This window comes from Mercurialis annua, linkage group LG7 (assembly GCF_937616625.2).
Source record: "Mercurialis annua linkage group LG7, ddMerAnnu1.2, whole genome shotgun sequence".
In the NCBI taxonomy this organism is placed as follows: Eukaryota; Viridiplantae; Streptophyta; class Magnoliopsida; order Malpighiales; family Euphorbiaceae; genus Mercurialis; species Mercurialis annua.
The window spans coordinates 11,487,127-11,509,564 of NC_065576.1; the positions used below are offsets into that span (position 1 = coordinate 11,487,127).

The 22,438-nt window shown below is 34.8% G+C and overlaps 2 protein-coding genes across 4 annotated transcripts; both read right to left on the minus strand.

Annotated features, from left to right (window-relative positions):
- Positions 1-1,407: 1,407 nt before the first annotated feature.
- On the minus strand, positions 1,408-4,434 carry LOC126654988 (2-oxoglutarate-dependent dioxygenase DAO-like). The gene is made up of 4 exons (XM_050348992.2): positions 4,355-4,434; positions 3,589-3,933; positions 2,261-2,579; positions 1,408-1,916 (listed from the first exon to the last, which is right to left on the minus strand). Exons 2-4 carry the CDS (start codon positions 3,918-3,920, stop codon positions 1,659-1,661), a joined length of 909 nt encoding a protein of 302 aa, XP_050204949.1. The 5' UTR covers positions 3,921-3,933; positions 4,355-4,434; the 3' UTR covers positions 1,408-1,658.
- Positions 4,435-10,703: 6,269 nt separating this feature from the next.
- On the minus strand, positions 10,704-15,497 carry LOC126657418 (DEAD-box ATP-dependent RNA helicase 42). 3 transcript variants are annotated; one of them, XR_007633329.2, is made up of 3 exons: positions 15,347-15,497; positions 11,098-15,078; positions 10,704-10,969 (listed from the first exon to the last, which is right to left on the minus strand). XR_007633329.2 is itself a non-coding variant. In XM_050352095.2 (3 exons), exon 2 carries the CDS (start codon positions 15,064-15,066, stop codon positions 11,500-11,502), a length of 3,567 nt encoding a protein of 1,188 aa, XP_050208052.1. In that variant the 5' UTR covers positions 15,067-15,078; positions 15,347-15,497; the 3' UTR covers positions 10,704-10,969; positions 11,498-11,499. The 3 variants fall into 3 exon arrangements, 1 of the variants encoding a protein (XP_050208052.1); XR_007633327.2 differs by having other exon boundaries at positions 11,060-15,078; XM_050352095.2 differs by having other exon boundaries at positions 11,498-15,078.
- Positions 15,498-22,438: the final 6,941 nt, after the last annotated feature.

Here is a 22,438-nt window from a genome sequence, read left to right on the forward strand (position 1 = left end):
ATCCTAACTCGCTCTATAATTTAGATTCCTAACTATTTGCTCTCTTTAATTAATAATTCCTAAATTAATTAATCAAACACAAATCATGCTTTATATTAGAAGTATTGTTCTGATTAATTGATTATAAATTGGTGAGAATGTGACAACCCACATGCTTAAAGAAGGTGCTTAGATTCAACCATGATCTAATAACTAGAACTAGTTAGTAGGTGGTTGAACCTTTACACTTATAAACTCATTTATATTTGTTCTCTTAAGCAATGTGAGATTATCTTTAACACTCTCCCTCAAGTGCAACCAGGACTGGACATCCGGTTGTCACTTGAAATTGACTCCCCCTGAAACTGAAACTTTTTGATTTAACAAGTAGCGGCAACACCGGACCGAGCCGCTGGGAATGAACATCCAGACGGACAACCGGAAAATTACGAATCCGGGCAAGATCCACTGAATTTTTTTGATTTTAATACGCAGCGACAATACTGGACCAGGCCGCTGGGACTGGACATCCAGACGGACAACCGGCAAATTAAGAACCCAAGCCAGACCCGCTCTAATACCATATTAGAAATATTATTTTGATTAATTGATTATAAAATTGTGAGAATGTGACAACCCACATGTTTAAAGAAGGTGCCTAGGTTCAACCATGACCTAATAACTAGAACTAGTTAATAGGTACGGTTGAACCTTTACACTTATAAACCCATTTATATTTGTTCTTCTAAGTAATGTGGGATTATCTTTAACACTTTAAGAGATCAATTTAAAATAAGCATTAAACCCAACAATTAGAACATGTAAATAAGTCAATCAAACAACAATCATAAGTTCATATCAACCTCCAAACTAGGGAATTAACTACTCATATTAAGAAAAATACAAACAAAGCAATGAGATGAAGAATAAAACATGATTAAAGAGTGATCATCCGGATTCGTCAAATACAGATTTCCAGGTTTAGACTTTATTGAAACTGTGACACAAGTTCACTGATCCTTTGTTCGTTAAAATTTTATTACAAAAAGAATACTGAGTTTATCGCGAATTATAAAAATGTACTTTTTATTAAAAAAAGGGGTATTAAGTCATAACTTGTTTTGTAATTTTGCCAATGACATGTAAGCAAAAACACCGCATTGTTTTTGTAGTTTGACCACAGTGAGCTTCCATTATAATAAAACTATAATTGAATGACTTTTTTTAAAAAATTTGAAACATAATACCATCTCTGTAATTTTGGATAAGTTGAGTGACCCAGATAGTAATTTTCATCCAGTTGTTCAGTAATTTATTAAATATAATATAATAATTATAAAAATGTGTGAAAAAATTAACTCATTTTAAATTGAATGAAGAGAGAATAACTTAACACTCCTAGATTCAAAAATAAAAAATTAACACTCCTTGCTTTGAATTCTCTAATAATATTTAAAGAACTAAAAGGTACATTAGTTGAAAAGCTAAGTTCTTGTATAAAGCAGGACAAGAAGTTCAAAAGAACAAAGGTCATGGGAAGTGCATTGATCTGCATATTAATTAGTTCAACCATCCTATCAATTCAAAGAAGAAACCATCATAATTTATGATTGGATATGCTTAGGAAACTTATAAGATATGCTGCAATGCAAAGAGCTTATTGTTCAGTAATTAGATAACTAAATGTGCCGAGAGTTTACGCGTAGAAGTTCGAGTGCTTCGCCTGCTTGGAGTTTCGTTTTGAAACGGAGCTCTCTATAATCATTGAAGGTAAAAGGGAGATAAAGACGAGCGTTTTGAGGATCCACAAATTCCGGCGGAGTTTCCACAGCCGAGTCTCTCGGTCCGAGCAGAAATGAAGCTATTGTATATCGTATTGCTGCTTGCTTGCATTGCACTCTATGCTTTACATTCAACAGTCTACCGTTGCTCCATACCTTTGGTTTGTTCATCATTAACCAAATCAACATCATAAGAAATTCATTAAAAGAAAAGACGAAATAATTGAACATACTCAAAATTATGATAAAATAGTCTATAAATAAAAATTATAAACCTTTTAAAGAAACGATCTATCAAATTTTGTATATTACTTTTTAAATATAGATTAATTTATTATAAAAAGAATATACGACACACATTCTTACTATATTCATATCAATTAGATCATCAATCGCTTTATTTTTTCCGTCTGAACGTAGTTAATATAAAATATAAAATTAGTGAATCTATATTTTATTCATGATACATTTATTTAAAATATAAAATACAATGCGCCTACCGTAGCAATGTCGCCAAGATTGACGAGGAGGGTTCCAGGTTGGTGATCAACCGGAATAAATTCACCAGAGCCGTCCATGACTTCAAGACCGTTAACATTGTCGTCGTCTTGAAGTATTGTTAAGAATCCGGAGTCCGTGTGAATTTGAACTCCCGACGAGCCTACGGTCTCAGAAGTGAAGTGATATTTATTAATTCTGAATTGAGAAGGCCATCCCTCAAACAAATCATTTCTTAATATTCCCATACTTTCACCTAACTTTCTTGCTAAATCCAAGGCCAGCTCGTGAATTGCTTTACCATACTTGGATATCACCTCCCTGCATATAACGCCAACCATAGGTTATTACGAAAAACTAACACCGAAGCTGAAATTGAAACAAAATATTAGAATAATATATATAGAATTTCGAACAATTAAATTAAAATATTTCTGCAAAGAGACATAAAACATACTATTACAATAGAAGCTTTTTCTAGAGTCATTTTTGTTTTTAGCTTATTTTGTTAATTGAACTATTGAATGAAAGTGATAATAAGTTATTTAATAGTGAAAAATGAATAAAGTACATTATATTGATTCTAACATTGTGAAAACTTGAAACATTTATATATATATATATATTGATTAAATAATACCTAGTTATCAAATTATGTTATTTAACAGAACGGTCATCGATTTTTAAATTTTATATTTAATAATTAAATGTCGATGTTACTAATAGCAAAAAGTCGCTAAAAGAATTCAAAAATGCCTAGGTAGATAAAAATTGCATACTTTCCTAATTTTGTCACGCCATTTAAATGTCAATATTTAATTTGAAAATATAAAATATTTAGTTTGATAATTTCGATGTAAATTGTTTCCGTCATTCATGTAAGTAACAATTCACCAAAAATCATTTAACGACATACTGTTATTAATAAAATTAAAATTTAGTTATCAAAATACAAAAAAAAAATCAACTACTCCCTCCGTCCCACTTAAGAAGGGACATATCCCTTTTACACATAGATTAAGAAAATAATAATTACACTTGATTTTTCTTATTTTACCCCTATTAATTATTGTCTTGTAGTTTGTGTGTAGAGTATTAGCTTTAATTAAAGAAAGAGAAAATGAGGGTATAAAAGAGAATTCCTTGTAAAATGGCACAAAAACCATGATTTGGCCTTCTTATGTGGGACAAAAAAAAATTGAGATATGTCCCTTTTTAAACGGGACGGAGGGAGTATAATAGAAAACACTATAGTTCGATAAACGTAACAAAATTTAACGCGTAGTAATAAATCAAAAGTAAGATTCATGTAATCCGGGAAATGAAAAACCTTTGATGAAGAGATGCATCCAACTGGGAGCAGAAAGTCTCCACAGCTTGGGAGGAGGCGACGTCGTAAAGTCCGAGAGCCTCGTAAAGCGGATTAGCCTGGTTAGTCGGCTTATAACCGCTGCCCGTTATTACATCAGCGTTGCGACTCTTGAGTTCGATGGGGAGATCCAGCAGAGATCTCACCACATCCTTCATCTCCAGCATGAGAGCTGATGGGATATTATGGTTTAATAGTCTGAAACATCCCCACTCTTCGCATGCTTTTCGCAGTTTTTCCGATTCTCCTGGAAAATCTGATGCATCAATACTGGGGATATTTTTATTCATCATCTTCTTTTTTGTTCTGTATTTTGAGTATAATAATAGTAAGTAATTCTCAAAGAGTAGATTTAAACAAACGCTAGTAAACAACACTTGTGATTAAATATTACGTAGGTGCATGTGAGCTATTATATATTTTAACAATCAATAATTTAAATTCTATTACCAAAATTATATACAAGGCATCTCAATTCTCCTAAGCTATGAGGTGTAATTTTGGATGTAATAAATTAACTTATCCTAATAGACAAATAATCACAAATATGTAAATATTTTTTCTGTCTTCATTGAATTGTCCTTTTTTATACCAAATTTTTTTATCCATTTTTAATAAATGAAAGTCCATTAATTTCTCTACATAATTAAAAGGATTTAAACAAGATTTTTTTCTTTCACAGCAAACCCTACAATTAAATTCAAGAAACATGGCAAAGAGAACTTACAGTGAAAAATGATTTGGACTAAACCAATATTAGATATTGAAGCCAATGAATTCAAGAAGTTACACGAAGAACACAAACATATTCTATATAATTTCAGAGAAATGAATGAGAAAAAGCAGCCAAAGTGAAAATATTGTGAATCCACGTAAGAGCCTAATTAATGTTATAAGTATTATATAGAAACTAAATTGACATAAATGTCATTAACTTGCTGTTGATGGTGGATTTTAAATCATCCATGTCGGTACTTTTTGTCCAACACGACTTTATTAAAGAGAACTTTGTAAGTTGGACGGATTTTAAGAACACTATCTAGGGTAATTGATTTCGGGAGTCACTGTATTTTTTTAAGTTTTAAAATGATCACCGAACTAATTTTTGTTTTAAAATGATTACCGAATTTATCGTTTTGAACTTCCGACAATGAATTCTGGCGATTTTATCCTACGTGGCTCGCCGGATGCTGAGTCACACCAATTCCTTTCGCATGTCATCGTCCATGTCATTATTTTCTTTCCTAGTTTTTTTCAACATTTTCGAATAAATATAAAAAATTAAAAAAAAATCTAATAAAAACCAATAATTCAAAAGAAAATAAAAAAATATATTTTTTAATTAATTTAACCAGGACAAAGTGTTCTTCGTCTGGCAAACGAAGAATATTCGTCTGGGTTCAACCAGACGAAGGGTTAAAACCCAGATGCAGATTCGTCTGGGATTGAACCCAGACGAAGTACTTTGTTTGGATTTAAATCCAAACGAACCCAGACAAAGAACGCTTCGTTTGGGTTGTTTGGGTTTGAACCCAGACGAACCGGACAAAGTTTTTTTTTAAAAAAATAATTATTATACTAAAAAAATTCGAAAATTGATTTCGTACAAATTCATATTTAATGAAACTTTTAATGCCGAGTAGAAATTTTTTTTTAAAAAATTAGGGAATAAGATGATAACTTGAAGTTTTAGGAATGACGTGGATGATGACACGGCAAAAGGAAAAGGTACGACTCAGCGTCGGGCGAGTCACAAAGGACAAACTCGCCAGAATTCATTTAGAAACCACCGGAAGCTCAAAAAGAATAAGTTCAGTAAAAACAAAAATTAGTTCAATGACCATTTTAATTTTTTTGAAAAGTACAGTGACTCTCAAAATCAATCACCCCAATATCTATTTATTTATCTATAAAATATACTTTTGATTTTTTAAAGTGCATCATTCTAAATAAATGATTTAAAAAAATAAATCCATTTTCTTTTAGCATAGGGTACATGAAATGTCCTAACGGGTTTTTTTCATAGCGTCAAACTAATCCCTATTCAAGCTGAATATATTACTTGTGGGAGGCAAAATTTTAATTCTAAATCTTAAGAGCTGCATATATGAATATGGTTTGAATCCGCGATCTCATTTAATTTAAAAAAGCGTCTTACCAACTTACATGTGTATTATAGATATAAACCTATTGTATTTAATGTCAATATATATAATAGGTCATATAAATATTACTCACATGCTATAACATTAGCCCTAATTTCTTTTTAAATAAAAAACACATACATACTTGAACAAGAAATAAGGAAAAGAAGTATAACTTCTATAGAAAATCAAATAAGACTTTAATTCTTAATAGGAGATTACGTAGAGTTTATACTCTCAATAAAAATAACAAGTTTAATTGAGTAGGAGTCATCTTTTTAAGGGGAATAAGTTCAATTTGAATAATTTGTAAAGAGATTTGATAAGCATTTAAAGAAACATGCATAGCAAGGTGGTGGAAAGCTTCCACTCACGAATGTTGAGTAGATAGAAGTTGAATTGACTCTACATAAATTTAAATATTCTATTTCAAAAAGTTAAAATAATATTAAAAGTAAAATTTTAATTATAGTTACACCTAAAACTAATTAAATTTTTAATATGATTTTAAAGCTAAGTAATTAAATTACAATAAAAATACAAATTAGTTAATTATTTAATCAAAATAAGGATATATTAATAATAAAACTAATAAAATTGGATAATAATTACTAAAAATAAAAAATAACATATGCTTAAACAGAAAAATACGATGTTTTTCTTTTCCCAAAACCCCAACCCCAAACCCTAGCCAAATTCCTTATTTATCTCTTTCAAACCATGCTAGCAAGTCATTAAACCTTCCCCGTAATATTCAAACTCCAAACTCTTTTCAGCCGAAATTCTTTACTTTGAAAATTTCTCATAATTTTGAAAAAATTTGGACTTACAAAATATTTTCTCCGAATATGGTATATTTGGTAAGATTACAATTGCGGTATTTGACGGATCTGTCTCTATAGAGCTTCAGAAATTCCAAATTTGTGCCTGTTAAAAAAATCAATTTTATTGTCTGAGACCACCCAATCCGCAATCTTGGATCACAGATTGCAAGATTCTGGATTGTGTTAATTACTCCGATGGAGTAATTAACACTGAATTAAAGCAATCTGCGAGTTACAATCGCGGATTGCTTTAATGGATTCCCTGCCATTGGTAGGCAATCTGGTGACCATTGGAAGCACATGCTTCTAACATTCATATTAATTGCAATCCACAATTTTAGATTGCGGATTGCAATCTTTATAAATAGGGGGATTTGTCCCCCCATTTTCTCACAACACAAGATCCCCTCATTTCCTCACAACACAAATTTTCTCATTTTTCTCTCAAATTAGTTTAATCTTTTGGAGCAGTTTTGGAGTATTTTATTTTCGTAGCGGTAGTATTCAGAATTTATTTTTGAAGTGGATTATTTTTCTTTAGAATTATTCGAGGACTACAAGAGGTGAGGTTAGTTTTTTTTTTATTGTTATGTTAAATTCGAAAAATGATAGGATAATATCTTTAAATGTTAGAATTCTAATTATTTATTAAATAATTGTATTGTTAATAAAATACTAGGTGTTATTAAAATTTATTAGTATGTCTTATTTTTAAATGATTTTTATGTTTGTAAAAGTGATAGGTGTTATTGTAGTTTATTGACAAATTGTAATTTAAAAAAATATTAAATGTGCCGATTTGTTTCAAAAAACGTAATAAAAATTGTTGAGAATTGGGTATAAGAAAAATTGTTAAAATTTGTAGACTTCATATCATTTGAATTTGAAAAAATGATATAAATTAAAATAACTGAGATGTTTGTTTATTTTGACGAAATTTGTAACAATGACGACTATAAACCTATCGTTTCTGATATGGTGCGATGGTCGCATAGTAAGCTCTACGGCTGGAGTAGAATACCAAAGCGACAGTTGGGTGGATGTGCCAATTAGTGATAGAATGAATTTTGAATTTTGAAGAATATGTGTATAAGGGCAGTCGTTACGGACTCGGAAGTAGAGATTACGAAAATCTACTTTCGGCTTTCAAAAATTGAAAGTGATCGTGTAATCTCTTACTCATTGTACTCAGCGGAAAACAACGAGCATATATTTGCAATTCGAAGAGAGACGATGCGGTATTGAGGCCTTAGTACTTTAAAGTTTTACGTGGAGTATCGTACTGTCGTTCGTAACAACGTTTCTCTGGATCAGTTGGTTCTAAGTGAATCAAGTGGGTCGGATAAAGGCAGTGATGAAGATGAAGAGGATTTTTATGGGTGCGAGGAAAAGGTAGAAGAGCAAGAGGATTTCAGTGACCATGTTCCACATGTGGATTCGGGATAAAACATAGTGTATCAATCGCAACTCCCAGAAGGTTTTAGCCGTGTGAATTTGGTTGATTTTGACGTAGCCCCAGACTTTATCAAGAACCTTATGTGGAATCCTGGGATGGAGTTCGAAATTGGGATGATCTTCCCAAATTGTGATTCTGTTCAGACATGTGCGACTGCTTATTCAGTTGAAAATGGAAAGGAGCACAAAAGTTACTGGACAACCAACTTTACTATTGTGCTGGTATGTAGTCATTATCCTATTTGCAAACTGTGATTGCATGCAACTCTGCTTTAAATAAATCAAACGTGGACATGCACAAAATATAACGGGCCAGACACGTGCAATCAGATTGTGCCAAATCCTAACCATAGAAATTTTGGGGCTCGAGAAATTGCCAAATATGTGCGGATGCAAGTGGTGGAGCAGCGTGGCATACGTGTTAATACCCTTATTGCCGGCATTTGAGATACACATAGGGTGAGGCCTCCGTATAAAAGAACCTGGTATGAAAAGGAGAAGCCAATCGCTTCCGTTTACGGGGGCTGGTATGAATTGTTTGGGCATATTCATGAGTTAATGGACAATATGGTTCACGTAAATCTTGGTTTATTCTGGCATGCAAAAGATATGTATTCATGTTTAACGGGATGAGTTTTACCTTTTATGTTCTAACTCTAATAATTTCCACATTATTTGGCGTAGGCGGTGATGTTTACATTAACAGGATGCTTCAGCCGAATATTAGAACGTTCCAGGCACTGAAGTTGCCTTCCTCTCATGCGATAGCCTTGTATGCGAAGGAGAAACTAAACCCTCTCTACTACGTCAGCTGCCACTATGAAACCAAGTTTGCAATCTAATGTTGGGACACCCCTTTCGTTCCATTGCATGACCGCTCTTACTGGAGGATCCCTAACATGTCTTCCTTCGTTCCAAAATCTTGAATGGGAAAGACAGAGGGAGCGACCGGTTAATCGTCGCTTCAGGAACGAGATGGATTAGAAGTATAGAGAAGATCCAAGTCCGCTATGGTGAAGTAGATGTTCTAGTTTCGGCCACAATGCCCAAGTTTGTATTAATCCTACTAGAAACCAAAACAATTAGAGCCCACCTTGTTTTGTAACTTCTCAATTTCAAGTTATTTGTAATTTGTGTACTTTGTGTACTTCTGAATTTGAATGAATAATTATTTTTCGATATATTGTATGGAATGTATTTATTTAGAATGGAATGTTTTTTTTTCGATATGTATTAATAATTATTTTTCTGCAGTTATGGCTGCCCGACAGGAGTACTGCGATCCTGGTCTAGTGGAGGCCGATTTGTTGACCATGCAGGAGGATCACATTTCATCGGTTGTCTGGGACAACCCGGTAAGAAATTCTATATATTATATATTTCCCTGTAGCGTTGCATGTTGATTAACGCACTCTAACTTTATCTCGTTTCTTGCTGACAAAGGGACTTGAGACCATTGGGATCGCATATGAGTCTTAGACTTACTGCCTTTCATAGGATCCATCCTCGCATCCGGGAAGGGTCATGCAGACAGGCATGTCTGGTTTTATAGAGATGAGACACTACCCGGTGGACATGTCTCTAGTTACTGCTTTAGTGGAGAGGTGGAAGCCGGAGACCCATACCTTTATGTTACCAGAGGGAGAGTACACACCTGACGTTGTCATCCTGACAGGACTCCCTATAGATGGGTATCCAGTATCGGACCTCCAGGGGACGATTATCAGTGCATAGTTGCCTTTTTAGGGAGAGAGTTGGAGTTGAGCGGGACAGAAAAATATTTATACATTTTTAATTTTATTAAAACTTTTAATTAATTATTATTTATTAGTAAATATATAAAAGAGGAATAAATATGTTTTTAATCATGGGCTAAAACAATAAAAAATAGATAAATAAAAATTAAACTTTTGAAATAAATAAAAATTAAAACATGAATAGTAAATTTTATGTTTTACATATTATTTTGACCAAATGTTGTAAAAAGGCCAAACCTTTCACAAAAGTTTCATAAAAGTCCCGACCTTTCAATTTTATCGATTTTGGCAAAAACTGATTATTTGGTTTCACAAAAGTCCTGACCTTTCAATTTTGTCGATTTTGGCCAAAAATAGATTATTTGGTTTCACAAAACTCCCGACCTTTCAATATTTGTCATGCCACATAGGCGCCACATAGACGTCACATAGGCAAATTGAAATCAAATTGAGAGTTGGCCACAATTGAAACCAAATAATTTGTTTTTGGCCAAAATCGACAAAATTGAAAGGTCGGGACTTTTGTGAAACTTTTATATAAGATTTGGCCTTTTTACAACATTTGGCCTATTATTTTTAAAAAATACTGTTGGCTACGGTAGTAATTCTCATGTTGCAGTAAATTATGGCTCATGTTGGAGTAGAACAAGATAATAAAATAGAATTTATGATTCCCACTTAAGATGCTGTCAAAGGGGTGTTTCTCACTGTGTTTTTAATCATTTAAAATTGAGGACTCAAATGAGCCATTAATTTCGTAAAATAAACTTTAAATTTTGACATTTTTTAATCTTCCATTGCCAAGCTCAGGCGCAAAATGAAGCTTCTTTTGTTAAAAGTAATATGCAACAATAAAACTCATAAACTCATCAGAAAAGCACGACCGGAGAATAAGATTTGCTGCATAAAAATGTGCTAAATCAAGACTCATAAATTTCCAACATCCAGTAGTAACAATATTCTGACATAAAAACAAAGAATCAAAACAATCTCTTTCAACGTGACACCAGCATCCAGACACAAGGCAACTAACCCGATCAAAATAGCATTCATTCGGCAATAATTCGCCACTTTATCGCTGCATCGTCAACAATTTCAGCAAACATATAGTTCACGCCTAAGCTGACTATTAAACATTATTTGTATACTTTTCCCGTCTCGTCTGCAAAAACACGAAGCGTACATCAGATACGCAAACAAATCCAAGAGCACTAGTAGTAGTATAGTAAAGAGTATAAAAACTGTCTACTACGTTGACCAATTGGAAAACAATGGCAAGAGCAGTCGAACCAGATCCACCGTCTCTTCAACAGCTACTGTAGCAGAAAGTATATTGGACATGCGAGCATCCCTCGGTCCATTGGAGAATAGGTAAACAACATAAAAGGCGGGAAAAAGAACGAAATTAAAAGGGGAAGAGAGATGGAAATTGACATGATAAATTTAAACATCTTCACAACTAACAAAACAGCGGGTGGAGAGGGAAAATCACAAGCAAGCATTTTTCAAGCACAATCAATTTAAATAGCTTTAACAAATAAGCAACCAAAGAGCACGGAAAAAGTGATACAAATATTCAAACCAATAAAAAATTGGGAGCATCAAATATATGTATACACAGTTAAGAGTAAATCAACAAAAATGTTCACATCATGTTCAACAATGAAACAGATTCGATTGCAGAACTTACACTTATAAAACGGAGTATTTTCCGGGTTGAGCTCCACCAGGAAGTGATAATGCCTGGTTCGTGATGTCTTCCAAAACACGTTTAAGCTCTGTTTTAGCTTTCTTAACAGATGTTTCACTAGGGCCCTCAATGAACAAGTACAGTTTCCGATCCCCTGAACCTGGAATACGACCTGGCGGGAAGAACTGCCCCCTGGTAGTGATGGCAGCACCAGTCCAGTCAGAAATCGGGCCCAAAGTTTCCTTGTGGGTAACCTTCCACCGAGCATTTTGTGGAAAATCATTAATCTCGAGCTCTGCTTCATAATGTTCAGGCATGGCATCAGCTTGAATCTTTGCAATGTTATGCTGTAAGTTGATGGCAGCTGCAAGTGCCTTAGCTTGGTTATCACTATTAATAACAGGCACAACTGCTGCTTGCCCCGGAATTGTTAGAGGAACAGGTAATCCACTAGGAGAAAGCAGTTGACCAGGAATGATAGGGGTTGGTGTTGCAGATGTAGCTGCTCTGGAGGCAGAAGCAATGGCAACAAACTGCTGCGCAAGGGCATTATTATGCCGTGAAATGTCACCACCTGCCTTACGCACCCCGTCATCTTCATCTTCTGAATCTGTTTTTTCTTCCTCAAACCCATATTCCTTTGCTTGTGCTCTCTTAGCTGCATTCCTCTTTTCATCCTCCTCTTCATTGAATTTAAAACCACTTCCACCATAACCGGTTCCATGGGCTTGCTCAAGCCCCTGATTCACTTTTGCCATAAAACCATCAGCAAGAGCTTTCAGGTCTTGTGGAACAACTTGCTCAGAGAGTTCTAATGCTTTTACAAGATCTGGCGCATATCTTGCATCGTCCTCAGATATAAAAGTGATTGCACAACCTTTGCGACCAGCGCGGCCTGTTCGACCAACACGATGAACATAATCCTCGTAGTGGTTTGGAACATCATAGTTAATCACCAGTTCAAGCTCCTTCACATCTAAACCTCTGGCCGCAATACTTGTAGCAGTCATCAAATTGCAGACGTTCTTCTTGAAGTCAGAAATGGTAGACTCGCGGTCACTTTGATCCTTAGCACCATGAAGGGAAAGGCATCCATAGCCATGCTTCACCAAATCCTTAAATAACACATCGCACTTCTCCTGCGACTGAACGAATATCAAAATTTTACCCTTCTCAGACCACTCACCAAGTAGTTCTAACAGTCTCAAGAACCTTTCACTTTCTGGCCTCACCTCGACCAACTGAGTAATGTCCTTGTTCACAACACTCCTCCCACCAACCTGAATTTCCACAGGCTTGTTCAATACTTTACGAGCCAAAATCTCAACCTGGCGAGGGAAAGTTGCAGAAAAGAGTACAGTTTGACGATCCGGTCGAATGTTTTGTACAATTCTGGTGATTTGAGGTTCAAAACCCATATCAAACATACGATCAGCTTCATCCATAACCAGATATGTCACTCCTCGAAGATTTGTAATTTTTCCTCCACTAGTGCAAAGTATGTCGATCATCCTACCTGGGGTACAGACAACAATTTCAGTTCCCCGCTTCAATTCACTGATCTGTTGAGCAACACCAGAACCTCCATACACAGGTACACACCTAATTCCCAGCACCTTGGCAAACTTCTTTATGTCACTATGTATCTGTTGAACAAGCTCTCTTGTTGGTGCCATTATAAGTCCAATCGGCCCATCTCCAGCTTCCACAGGTGGCTGGTCTTTGATATGCCTCAGCATTGGAAGCACAAATGCGAGAGTTTTACCAGAGCCAGTTTTTGCAATCCCTATGCAGTCTCTCCCACTCATTATTACTGGCAGTGCCTGAGTTTGAATTGGCATAGGCTTCTCATAATTAAGCTTCTTAACTGTCTCCAAAATCTTACTTGCCAGTCCAATTTGGTGCCATGTTTTAATAGGTTTTGGAACATCTTTTCCATGTATTTTCAACTCTAACTGTTTTCTATAAGTAGCAACCTCTTCCGAAGTCATCCTTGATATCTCCTTTGCTTCTATATAGAAATTTTTACGGAATGGTTCATAGTTAATCTTCGAGTGATCAACAACAGACAGCTTTTCAACTTTTGTCTTCTTGACCCTCTTTATGAACTCTTCATCATCTTCCTCTGCTAAGGGGTCTTCGCCATTTTCACTGTTTCCATAATCTGAATCAGAATCCTCGCCAGGAATTATTCTCCCCAGCGATTTATTAGAGCCTTTCTTCAGCTTAGAGCCTTTCTTTAGCCTCTCCCCATTATGTCCTTCTTCATTTTTCTTCTTCAACTCCACTTTATTATCATCAATTGTTTGAGTAATCACAGCATTAGTTAGCTTCTCAACTTCCGGTAAGATGTTGTTCATGAAAGCATCTAATGGATCAATATCGTCATCCTCAGTAGCATCATTCTGACCATTGTCTATAGCCACCATTTTATTATTAGAATCCACCGCAATTGAAGTTGCAGCTTCTTTATCTGGCTTTGCTATTTCATCCAGGTCCATGATTGTCTCCAGTTTCTCTGTGGGCGGTGCTTCTTCATCATCAGATTCTCCTTCAAGAGTCCACGTTTTACCTGTATGGGGTTCATCATTATTTGATGCTTCCCCATGTTTGTCTTTCTCAACTTCTTCATTTTTTCTCTTCAGCTCTTGCCACTCCTGTACTCGTCTTCTCCTCTTTTCCATTTCATCGTCCAATTTTTTCTGTTCATCCTCTAGTTCCTCCTCTCGGGTTTTCTTCTCTTTAATATCAGAGTCATCCTCACTAGTCTTCTTTCTCGGGCTCACCTCACTTTCATCCCTATGCCTGTTTGACCTGCTACTGCTCTGATCACGAGTTCTCTCCCTGTAGTCATCGTTATCTCTCTTTCGACGTTTTCTATCATGCTCCCTAGAATCATCTTCACCATTATTATCGCTGCTAATCTCTCGACGCTTCTCCTTGTCCCTGATAAGCCTCTCCTTTTCTCTTTCCTTTTCCTTTTCTCGTTCCCGCTCCTTTTCCTTCTCTCGTTCTTCTCTATCACGTTCCCTTTTCTCCCTCTCTCTATGTCTCTCCCTCTCACGTTCTTCTTTTTCACGGTCCCTTCTTTCCCTCTCTTTCTCCCTCTCACGTTCTTCTCTATCACGCTCCTTCCTCTCTCTGTCTCTTTCTCTCTCCCTCTCACGCTCCTTCCTCCCTCGATCTTTATCTCTTTCTTTTTCTCTCGTTCTCTCCCTTTTCTCTACCCTTTCCTCACTGTCCCTATCTCGATCTTTACCCCTATCTTCCCGGTCTCTCTTCCTACTCTTGCTCCTTTCCCTTTCATCATCCTCCTTCTTTCTATCCCTCTGCTTCTCTTTATCCTTTTGTCTCTCGTTCTCATACTCATCATCATCAACACCGGCATCTTCATCATCATCGTCATAATCACTACCTTTCTCTCTACGACGGCTCCCCTTCTCCCGTTTACGATAATGCCTCTCGCCATTACTCTCCTTATCCCGCTCACGATGGCTCCTTATCGTCTTCGACTCCTCCTCCTTCCTTTCCGACTCCCCCTTCCGCAATTTATGCTTCACATCCTCCATTACTTATCAAAACTGCACATCAAACAGACAAAACATCAAAAAAATCTCAATCGTTGAAACTATTCAATCTGTTAGTATAGAAGAGACGAACAAGCAGTTTCACGTCGAGTTCAAAAATCAATAAATGAACGCAGACACTTCAACCACTGGATTTAACACATTTTAATTTGAATCACGAATTAAATCCCGTCGATTCAAATTTGATGCAAAGAAAACGATCAAGCACAACTGAAGAAAATCATACGGAGCAATGAAAATTAAAAGTTGCAGAGAGTATTACCTGATTAGCGCCGGTACTGATGAGATGACGTCGAGGCAGAGCTAGGGTTTTGCGATGACGGAAAATAATTGGGAAGAACGGAGGAAAATATTTAATTATGTGAGCTTACCACCAGTACTTGGGTTATTCATACGTATTTCCAAGAATTTACCTTTGTAAAATTTTAATAAAAAGGATAGATGAAGGTAAGTTATAGGCAAAAGATACAAACAAATCCTCGTAATTTTTATACAAATAGGAATTAGCACTTTTACTTTTTTAAATATAATTAAGTCCTCTTTATTTTCAAATAGAACAAATAACTCCTTTGCTCCAACACAATTAGAAACACTCTTTAATAGCTGACATCTCTCTCGTAATCATATAGAAAAAAGAGGTTTAATAATAATTTTAATGTCTAAAATATTTACCGAAAATTTGATGGGGTAAATGTCCCAAAAGTAAACTATAAGGTTTGATTTTAAAACAATAAGGGTTTAATTCTTCAATTTTAAAAACACAAGGACTTAATTGTGTCCAAAAAATAAAAGGGTTGATTTGTAATTTTAAGAAACAGTCAAGGATTTTTTATACCTTCAGCCTAAGTTATAATATCAGTCTTTTAACTTAGGTGACTGTTTGATAAAATTTAAAAATTAAATGTTGAATTTTAAGTCCTGAAAATAATAATTGTTGATTTTTTTAAGTGCTGATTAAATAAGTCTGCTTGATAACTATAGTTACTGGAAATTATTATATTTACATATAAAAAAAATTAACATTAACTATTTCAAAAATAAATTATTAGGTATGAATTATATATTATTTAAATTCTTAAAATATAGATAAATAGTATTTTATGTGCATAATTAGTGCTCAAAAATTATAATAATACTCTCCTCTATCTTGAAAATAAGTTCTTAAAATAAATATTATTTTAAAATTTTAAAAAAAGTTTAAATCTTATAATAAATATTGTGTCTTACAAATGGAAGTCTAACTAATGTTTAGCGAAAATATTAAATAAGAGAAATTCTTAGATAGACGTAGTCCATCACGTCATCTATATACTAAATCTATCACATTATGACACGTTATTAAAATAATGGCACTATCGTAATATTACCATTCAAAAGTGTAAAAGAGTAATAAACAAAATTACGATGGTGCCAATATTTTAATGACGTGTAATAATAAGGCTAGTTCATGAATGACGTGGTAGACTGAGTCTACCTAAGAATCTCTCTATTAAATAAATAACACATATACTTTAAAAAGAAAAATGAAGATATAGGATATTTATAATAAAAAAAATATAATAATTCACTATTTTAAGTGTTGATTTAAGTATAGTGCGTTTATTATGATACTAAAAACTAAAAATTAAAAATATGTGAGACAAAAAAATTTATCGGTGAGTAGTAATTGAAAATAATAAAGATATGCAGTTTATTCAAGGCTTATCCTCTAGGGAAAAAAACTTCATTTTTTGATTCCAATTCGTTTGCATCCTCACGTTGTAAAACCACTAAATATATCCAAATACGACCTTTCACTTTCAATTGCACCCTCAAATATTAAAATTCATACCTTTTAATTTCAATTACACCCATAAGCATCAAATTGACCTTTTTTCAAGACTTCAAATTTTGATAAATATTATAAATGATTCTCATAGTTATAATTAAAACAAAAAAATCTTAAATATATTAATAAATGATTTAAAAATAAATAAATAATTAAAATAACTTTTTTAAATATAAAAAAATTATTTAAAAAAATTAAAAACTTGTTCATCTTCCTCGAGACGAACGGTTTTCGGGTCGTCTTCCTCGAACCGTGTTGTCACGACCCAAATTATTAAGTCGCGACCGGCGCTAGGGAACGGGAGTGGTAGCTCCATCACCCGTAGCAAGCCTAAAACCACTATAAATTTTTCGCGATTAAAACATATTATTATATATAATACGTTTGTAGAAGTCTTCTTTAAATAATATAATTACAAATATCAAAATATCGTATTCTTTTTCTGAAAACGTTCGCGAAACAATTCTTAGAAATCGGGTCTTACCGAGCGATATCTCATATCCAGCACCGCCCTGTTTTTAGTCACAATCATAACCAATTCCACTCACGGCAATTGGTACCAAATCAAACGGATAAAACGTCGTCTTTATAAACAACTTATTTATAAAATTATATCAGAGTTTACTTTTCACATACCGTTTGAAATTAAATTATAAACCTTATACTGACACCTACTGACTACTGCAGCTCTATAAAAATTTGTACTTTATGTAAACTTAAAGGTTGCCGACACAAAGGAGATGGTTTGTCTGATCCGACTCCGATCACCTGAAAGGAAACACTGTGAGGGAGTCAGTATTTTGGGAAATACTGAGTGAGCTTGTAAGTTACTAACGGTATTGTAAAAACGTAACATCGCATTACCAATCAAGAAATAATATGAAAATATCTATAAGCAAGTACTTGATCCGTTCGAAACCAATATCCTAAAATGTGACAAAACTTACGAATATTCAAATCATACTGATCCAAATGGTCCGACCCGGGAGTGTTCACACTCTACCACGTCGATCGCAACCAATCTTTAAATCTCAAAGTGTGAGTCCAACTCACTAGATACGGGGACTCCAGGTTACACCGTAACCGAGTGCTCGCTCGTATCGAATTCAATGTTCAACTTCGAAATTCTTATTCATATTCATATTCATATCATTTCTCATATGCAAACACACTAGACTGACTCGATACTGGTGATCACACATCCTATTGACACCCAATAGGTAGCTAGTTTCTTCGGATCGCATACTAGAGTTTCAGCTCAAAACAATCATTCAAGTAATCAAATCATATAAATGCGATATATAAAATCATAATTTATGAAAATAACTTTTATAAACAATACGCGAAAGTAAAATGCAACTCTCAGAACTCGCTATCCCAAAACTGCATTATCGTAAATCAATCACGTAGGTTCCACGCGTCGTTCGACCTCGTAGCTATTCCAGTTCGTCGGTCTGGTAGCTTGTTGATACGTTAGTCACCTATTCAAGTCACACGTATGTTTAATCTATAAACGTCAATTTGGTATCAAAACCATAATCATACTCTTTATGTTCTATGTCCAAATTTCATCAAATCGAAGTCCGTAAACTTCAAACAACTCAAAACATTAAGCATCGAACCTCAAAACATCAAAACGGGTCACGAATAACCTAAAATTGGTACGGGAAGAGTCCTGGCATGAAGTGAGGACCTTCCTTACGTCGTGAGGCACCCCTCACGTCCTGAGGCATGGCCTCACGTCGTGAGGACGTGACCTCCGACCTCTAAACCAATACCAATATGTTTCCGACCTCCTAAAATGTATCCACATCAAAACTACATCCCAAACAATCATAAACGTAGTAAAAACGCTTAAAATGAATCGAATATGCGAATTCAATAAAATCGCTCAATTCAAAACCTAGTCGGTACCTAAATCCTTATTTACAGCAACCAATAATCGGTTCTTACCTTAGTTTTATGCTCTAGGATGATAGACAATCCTTTCCTCTTTCCAACGCAACGTAAATCGCTCAATTCCGAGTCCGAACGAAGAAATTACGCAAACCGCAAGTCCGCTCGCGCGCGAGGTTATGGCTCACGTCGTGAGACATATTGGCTCACGTCGTGAGACACCTTCCAATAGCCCCAAACATCATCTTGACATGCTCCCGAAACCCCTAACTCATTACGACATGCTTTCACATCAATAATACACAAAATTCAACTCAATAATCATCAAAAATGTCAAAAACGACGTGGTTACGATTAGTTTGATTCGAACTCAACATAACAGCCCTATATTCTTCAATTTCAGCACTCAAAACGACAAACTTACCTTGGTTTGAAGCTTGAGGAGGATAGAGAATTGAATTCCGAACAAATCAATATAAAGAACGCGCGATTTGGACGAGAAACGGCGAAACCGCGGCGGATCGAAATAGCTGCGCGAACGTGCAACAGCTTGGCTGCACGAACGTGCAGCCACCAGTTGTGGGTTGCACGACAGGTCGGCTATTGGACGGAGGGACTTTTTGGAGGGACTTTCGCCCTATTAGTCCAATGTGTTTTCGTTTAAACGGAATTTTGAAGTTCGAATTTAACGCACTGTTAAACGAAAGCTAGAACGTTTAAAAGGTTTAAAAGAACCTAGACGTTTGAGAATGGTCGGCTTATTAAAATGATGTGATGTTTTAATAAAGCCTTATACTAATCAAAGTGATTAATGTTGAAAGGACTATAAGTTTCTACGAAGAGTGGTATTATATATTGAACAAGAAGTTCAATATTGAGATTTGTTTATAGAGTCGTTTATGGACGATAATTATTAAAGTCTATCGTTCATACGATAGGACTAAAGTTAGGAATTCGATGTCTGATATTGTTTCAATATTTGAATTCTAACTAGATGCGACGAGTGATGATCTGCCAAATCAGAACACCACAGTTTTAACTAGTGGGCTACCAGGAGCATATGCTTTTGGGGGACACCGGTTTTGTGAGTTTACTTTGTGGTTTTTACTTTTGAATATTTATATTTAAACTGTTTTTAATTAAAAAATCGCACTAGTATAATTAACCATGAAAGATCCATTGGAACAAACTTCCTATTGGTTTTCAATAGGATTGTGTGATCACCAGTAGTATGCTAGATACGAGAATGTGTCTGACATAGAGGTTAGTTAATGTCATTGGGCGTTGGAAGTGCTAGCGACCCTGACTTAACAGTCTGAGACGGCAGTAACGGTTTCGGTCACATGCAATACTGTGATGACAGTTTCACGGTTACAGTCCAGACTTCCAGCTTAGACGGCAGTGATTCAGTTCACGGTCTAAGACCCATGATGTGTAGGTTGAGACCCATACATTAGTCTACCTTGTAGGGTTTCATCTGGATCAAGTAATTTATAATATTTTATATATGCAATTGTTTTATATATATGCGTGTCGCATCGTGCCGGCCGGTCTTGGTATGCCGCGAGGGCATTTAAGTGTTTTAATTTATACCACGAGACTTTGTGCGACTTGGCTGACTTCCTGTGTTTGACATTATTAGAATTTTGGGAGTCGCCACCAATCTAATGAGTGGGATTGGTCCACTTATGGTACTGGTGTATTAGTGGGTTCGGGGTTGGTTACGTAATGAAGAAATTACATCACCCTATCCCACCCAGAAATTGGTTCTTTATATGCTTTGTGTTTAATTTGATAGTGTTTCACCATTATATGAATTATTTAATATATTTTTATAGATTATGGCTTAAATATATGCGATAGATAAGAATTAATGTTTATTTTAGTAATAACGCTCTAACACCGAGCCGTTATTATTTTAAGCGATATTTAAATAAACTTAAAAAAATAGAGGACTTAAATCGTAAAAAAAAAAAATTTTAAAAGATTGGATTTGGATCTCGAAATAATAAAAAAAATTGAAAGATTGGATTTGGATCTCGAAATAATAAAAAAAATTGAAAGATTGGATTTGAGTCTCGCTTGAGACGCCTACGTATCCGGTTTACCGGAATCAAAACCCACGTAGTTCGAATAAATCGAAAAAAAAAATGATAAGATGTAAAAAAATTTAATTTAGATCTCGATTTAATTAGACGCCGAGTAAAAAGTCATAAATTTGAGATAGATTAAATAATATTCTAACATCGAAATATTATCTAACCGTATCCAAAAATAAATGAATACCTTTATTCAAAGTATGTAATTTAAAAAAAAAAAATTTAACCACAAATATTACTCAAATATATAAAAAACAATAATTAAGAGTAGACTTGAGTCGGAAATTAAATTCCGATGCCTACATATCCGAACACCGGAATCAAAGTCTACGTAGTTCGGCTTTTAAAATAAAACCACAAAAAAATATGAAAATTAGATTTGAATTATGGTATGAATAAAATAGCATCACTCGACTTTTATTAAATGTGAAATAAAATGGAAGTGATTTAATGAGAATAGTCTATTTGAAATAATATCAAAATAAGAAAAAAAAAACAAACAATAGGCTTGGGAGCCTAATTAGAGGCTATTTCAGCCCATGCTCCCAGCATATGCTGTCACAACCCGAAATCTCGAGCCGCGACAGGCGCTAGGGAATGGGAATGATTGTTCCAAAACCCGTAGCAAGCCTTTAAAAACACATATAATTTTTTTTTGTAAAATACAATCATTTCCAAAATCCAAACATCCATTCATAAACAAATCATTTTCATTAAAAGCTTCTTGAACTTTGACGTGTACAAACGTCTGTTTCAAAACACAAAGCGTTCCATAGGAACTTGGCCTTAACCGTGCGATGTCCCACATCCTAACACAGCCCAGTCTTAAAACAAAGAAAACAGTTTTATAGCGGAAGTCTCAAAACAGTTTTACAATCAGAGTTATATCGTATACGAAAATCGTTTGACAAACAAATATACATATGCTAGGACTCGACCCTACTGCAACACTACTGGTTGACTCCTTCTTCCTGTACATAAGGACTTCTGGAACTAAGGTAGAAGTCTGTCATGTCATAAATCATACACCTGCAACATACACTGTTGGGGGGGGTCATTCGAGACTGAGTTAGTTATACGTTACATACCCTATTATCAAAATAGCATCGCGTTTTTAAAACGTTTTATGCAAATACAATCCTTTCATATAAATATACTTTTACTCCATTATAAGACTGGATAAATCTCTAATTCTTAAATCATACTCATTTTCATCTTACCTCACATACACACCCAATCAAAGGTTCTAACTGTGACATGAGTAACTACAATATTCTCAACATCTATAAAACTCATAATAACATGAACATCATATCAACAATTGTGATATCCATCTCTGTAATAATTCACCAAACCCTAGGTCTGTAACCAGGAACACAACACTGGCTTACAGCCTAGCCAAACTCTTTCTAGGCCACCTGAAGGCTAACCCTTCTACTTCATTAGCAGGCTCGGCCCTTCTCCCTTCACCGACCATCGTTCAGGACTTAGCCCAGTGTCATGCGCATTGACACCTAACAAAATATTCTTC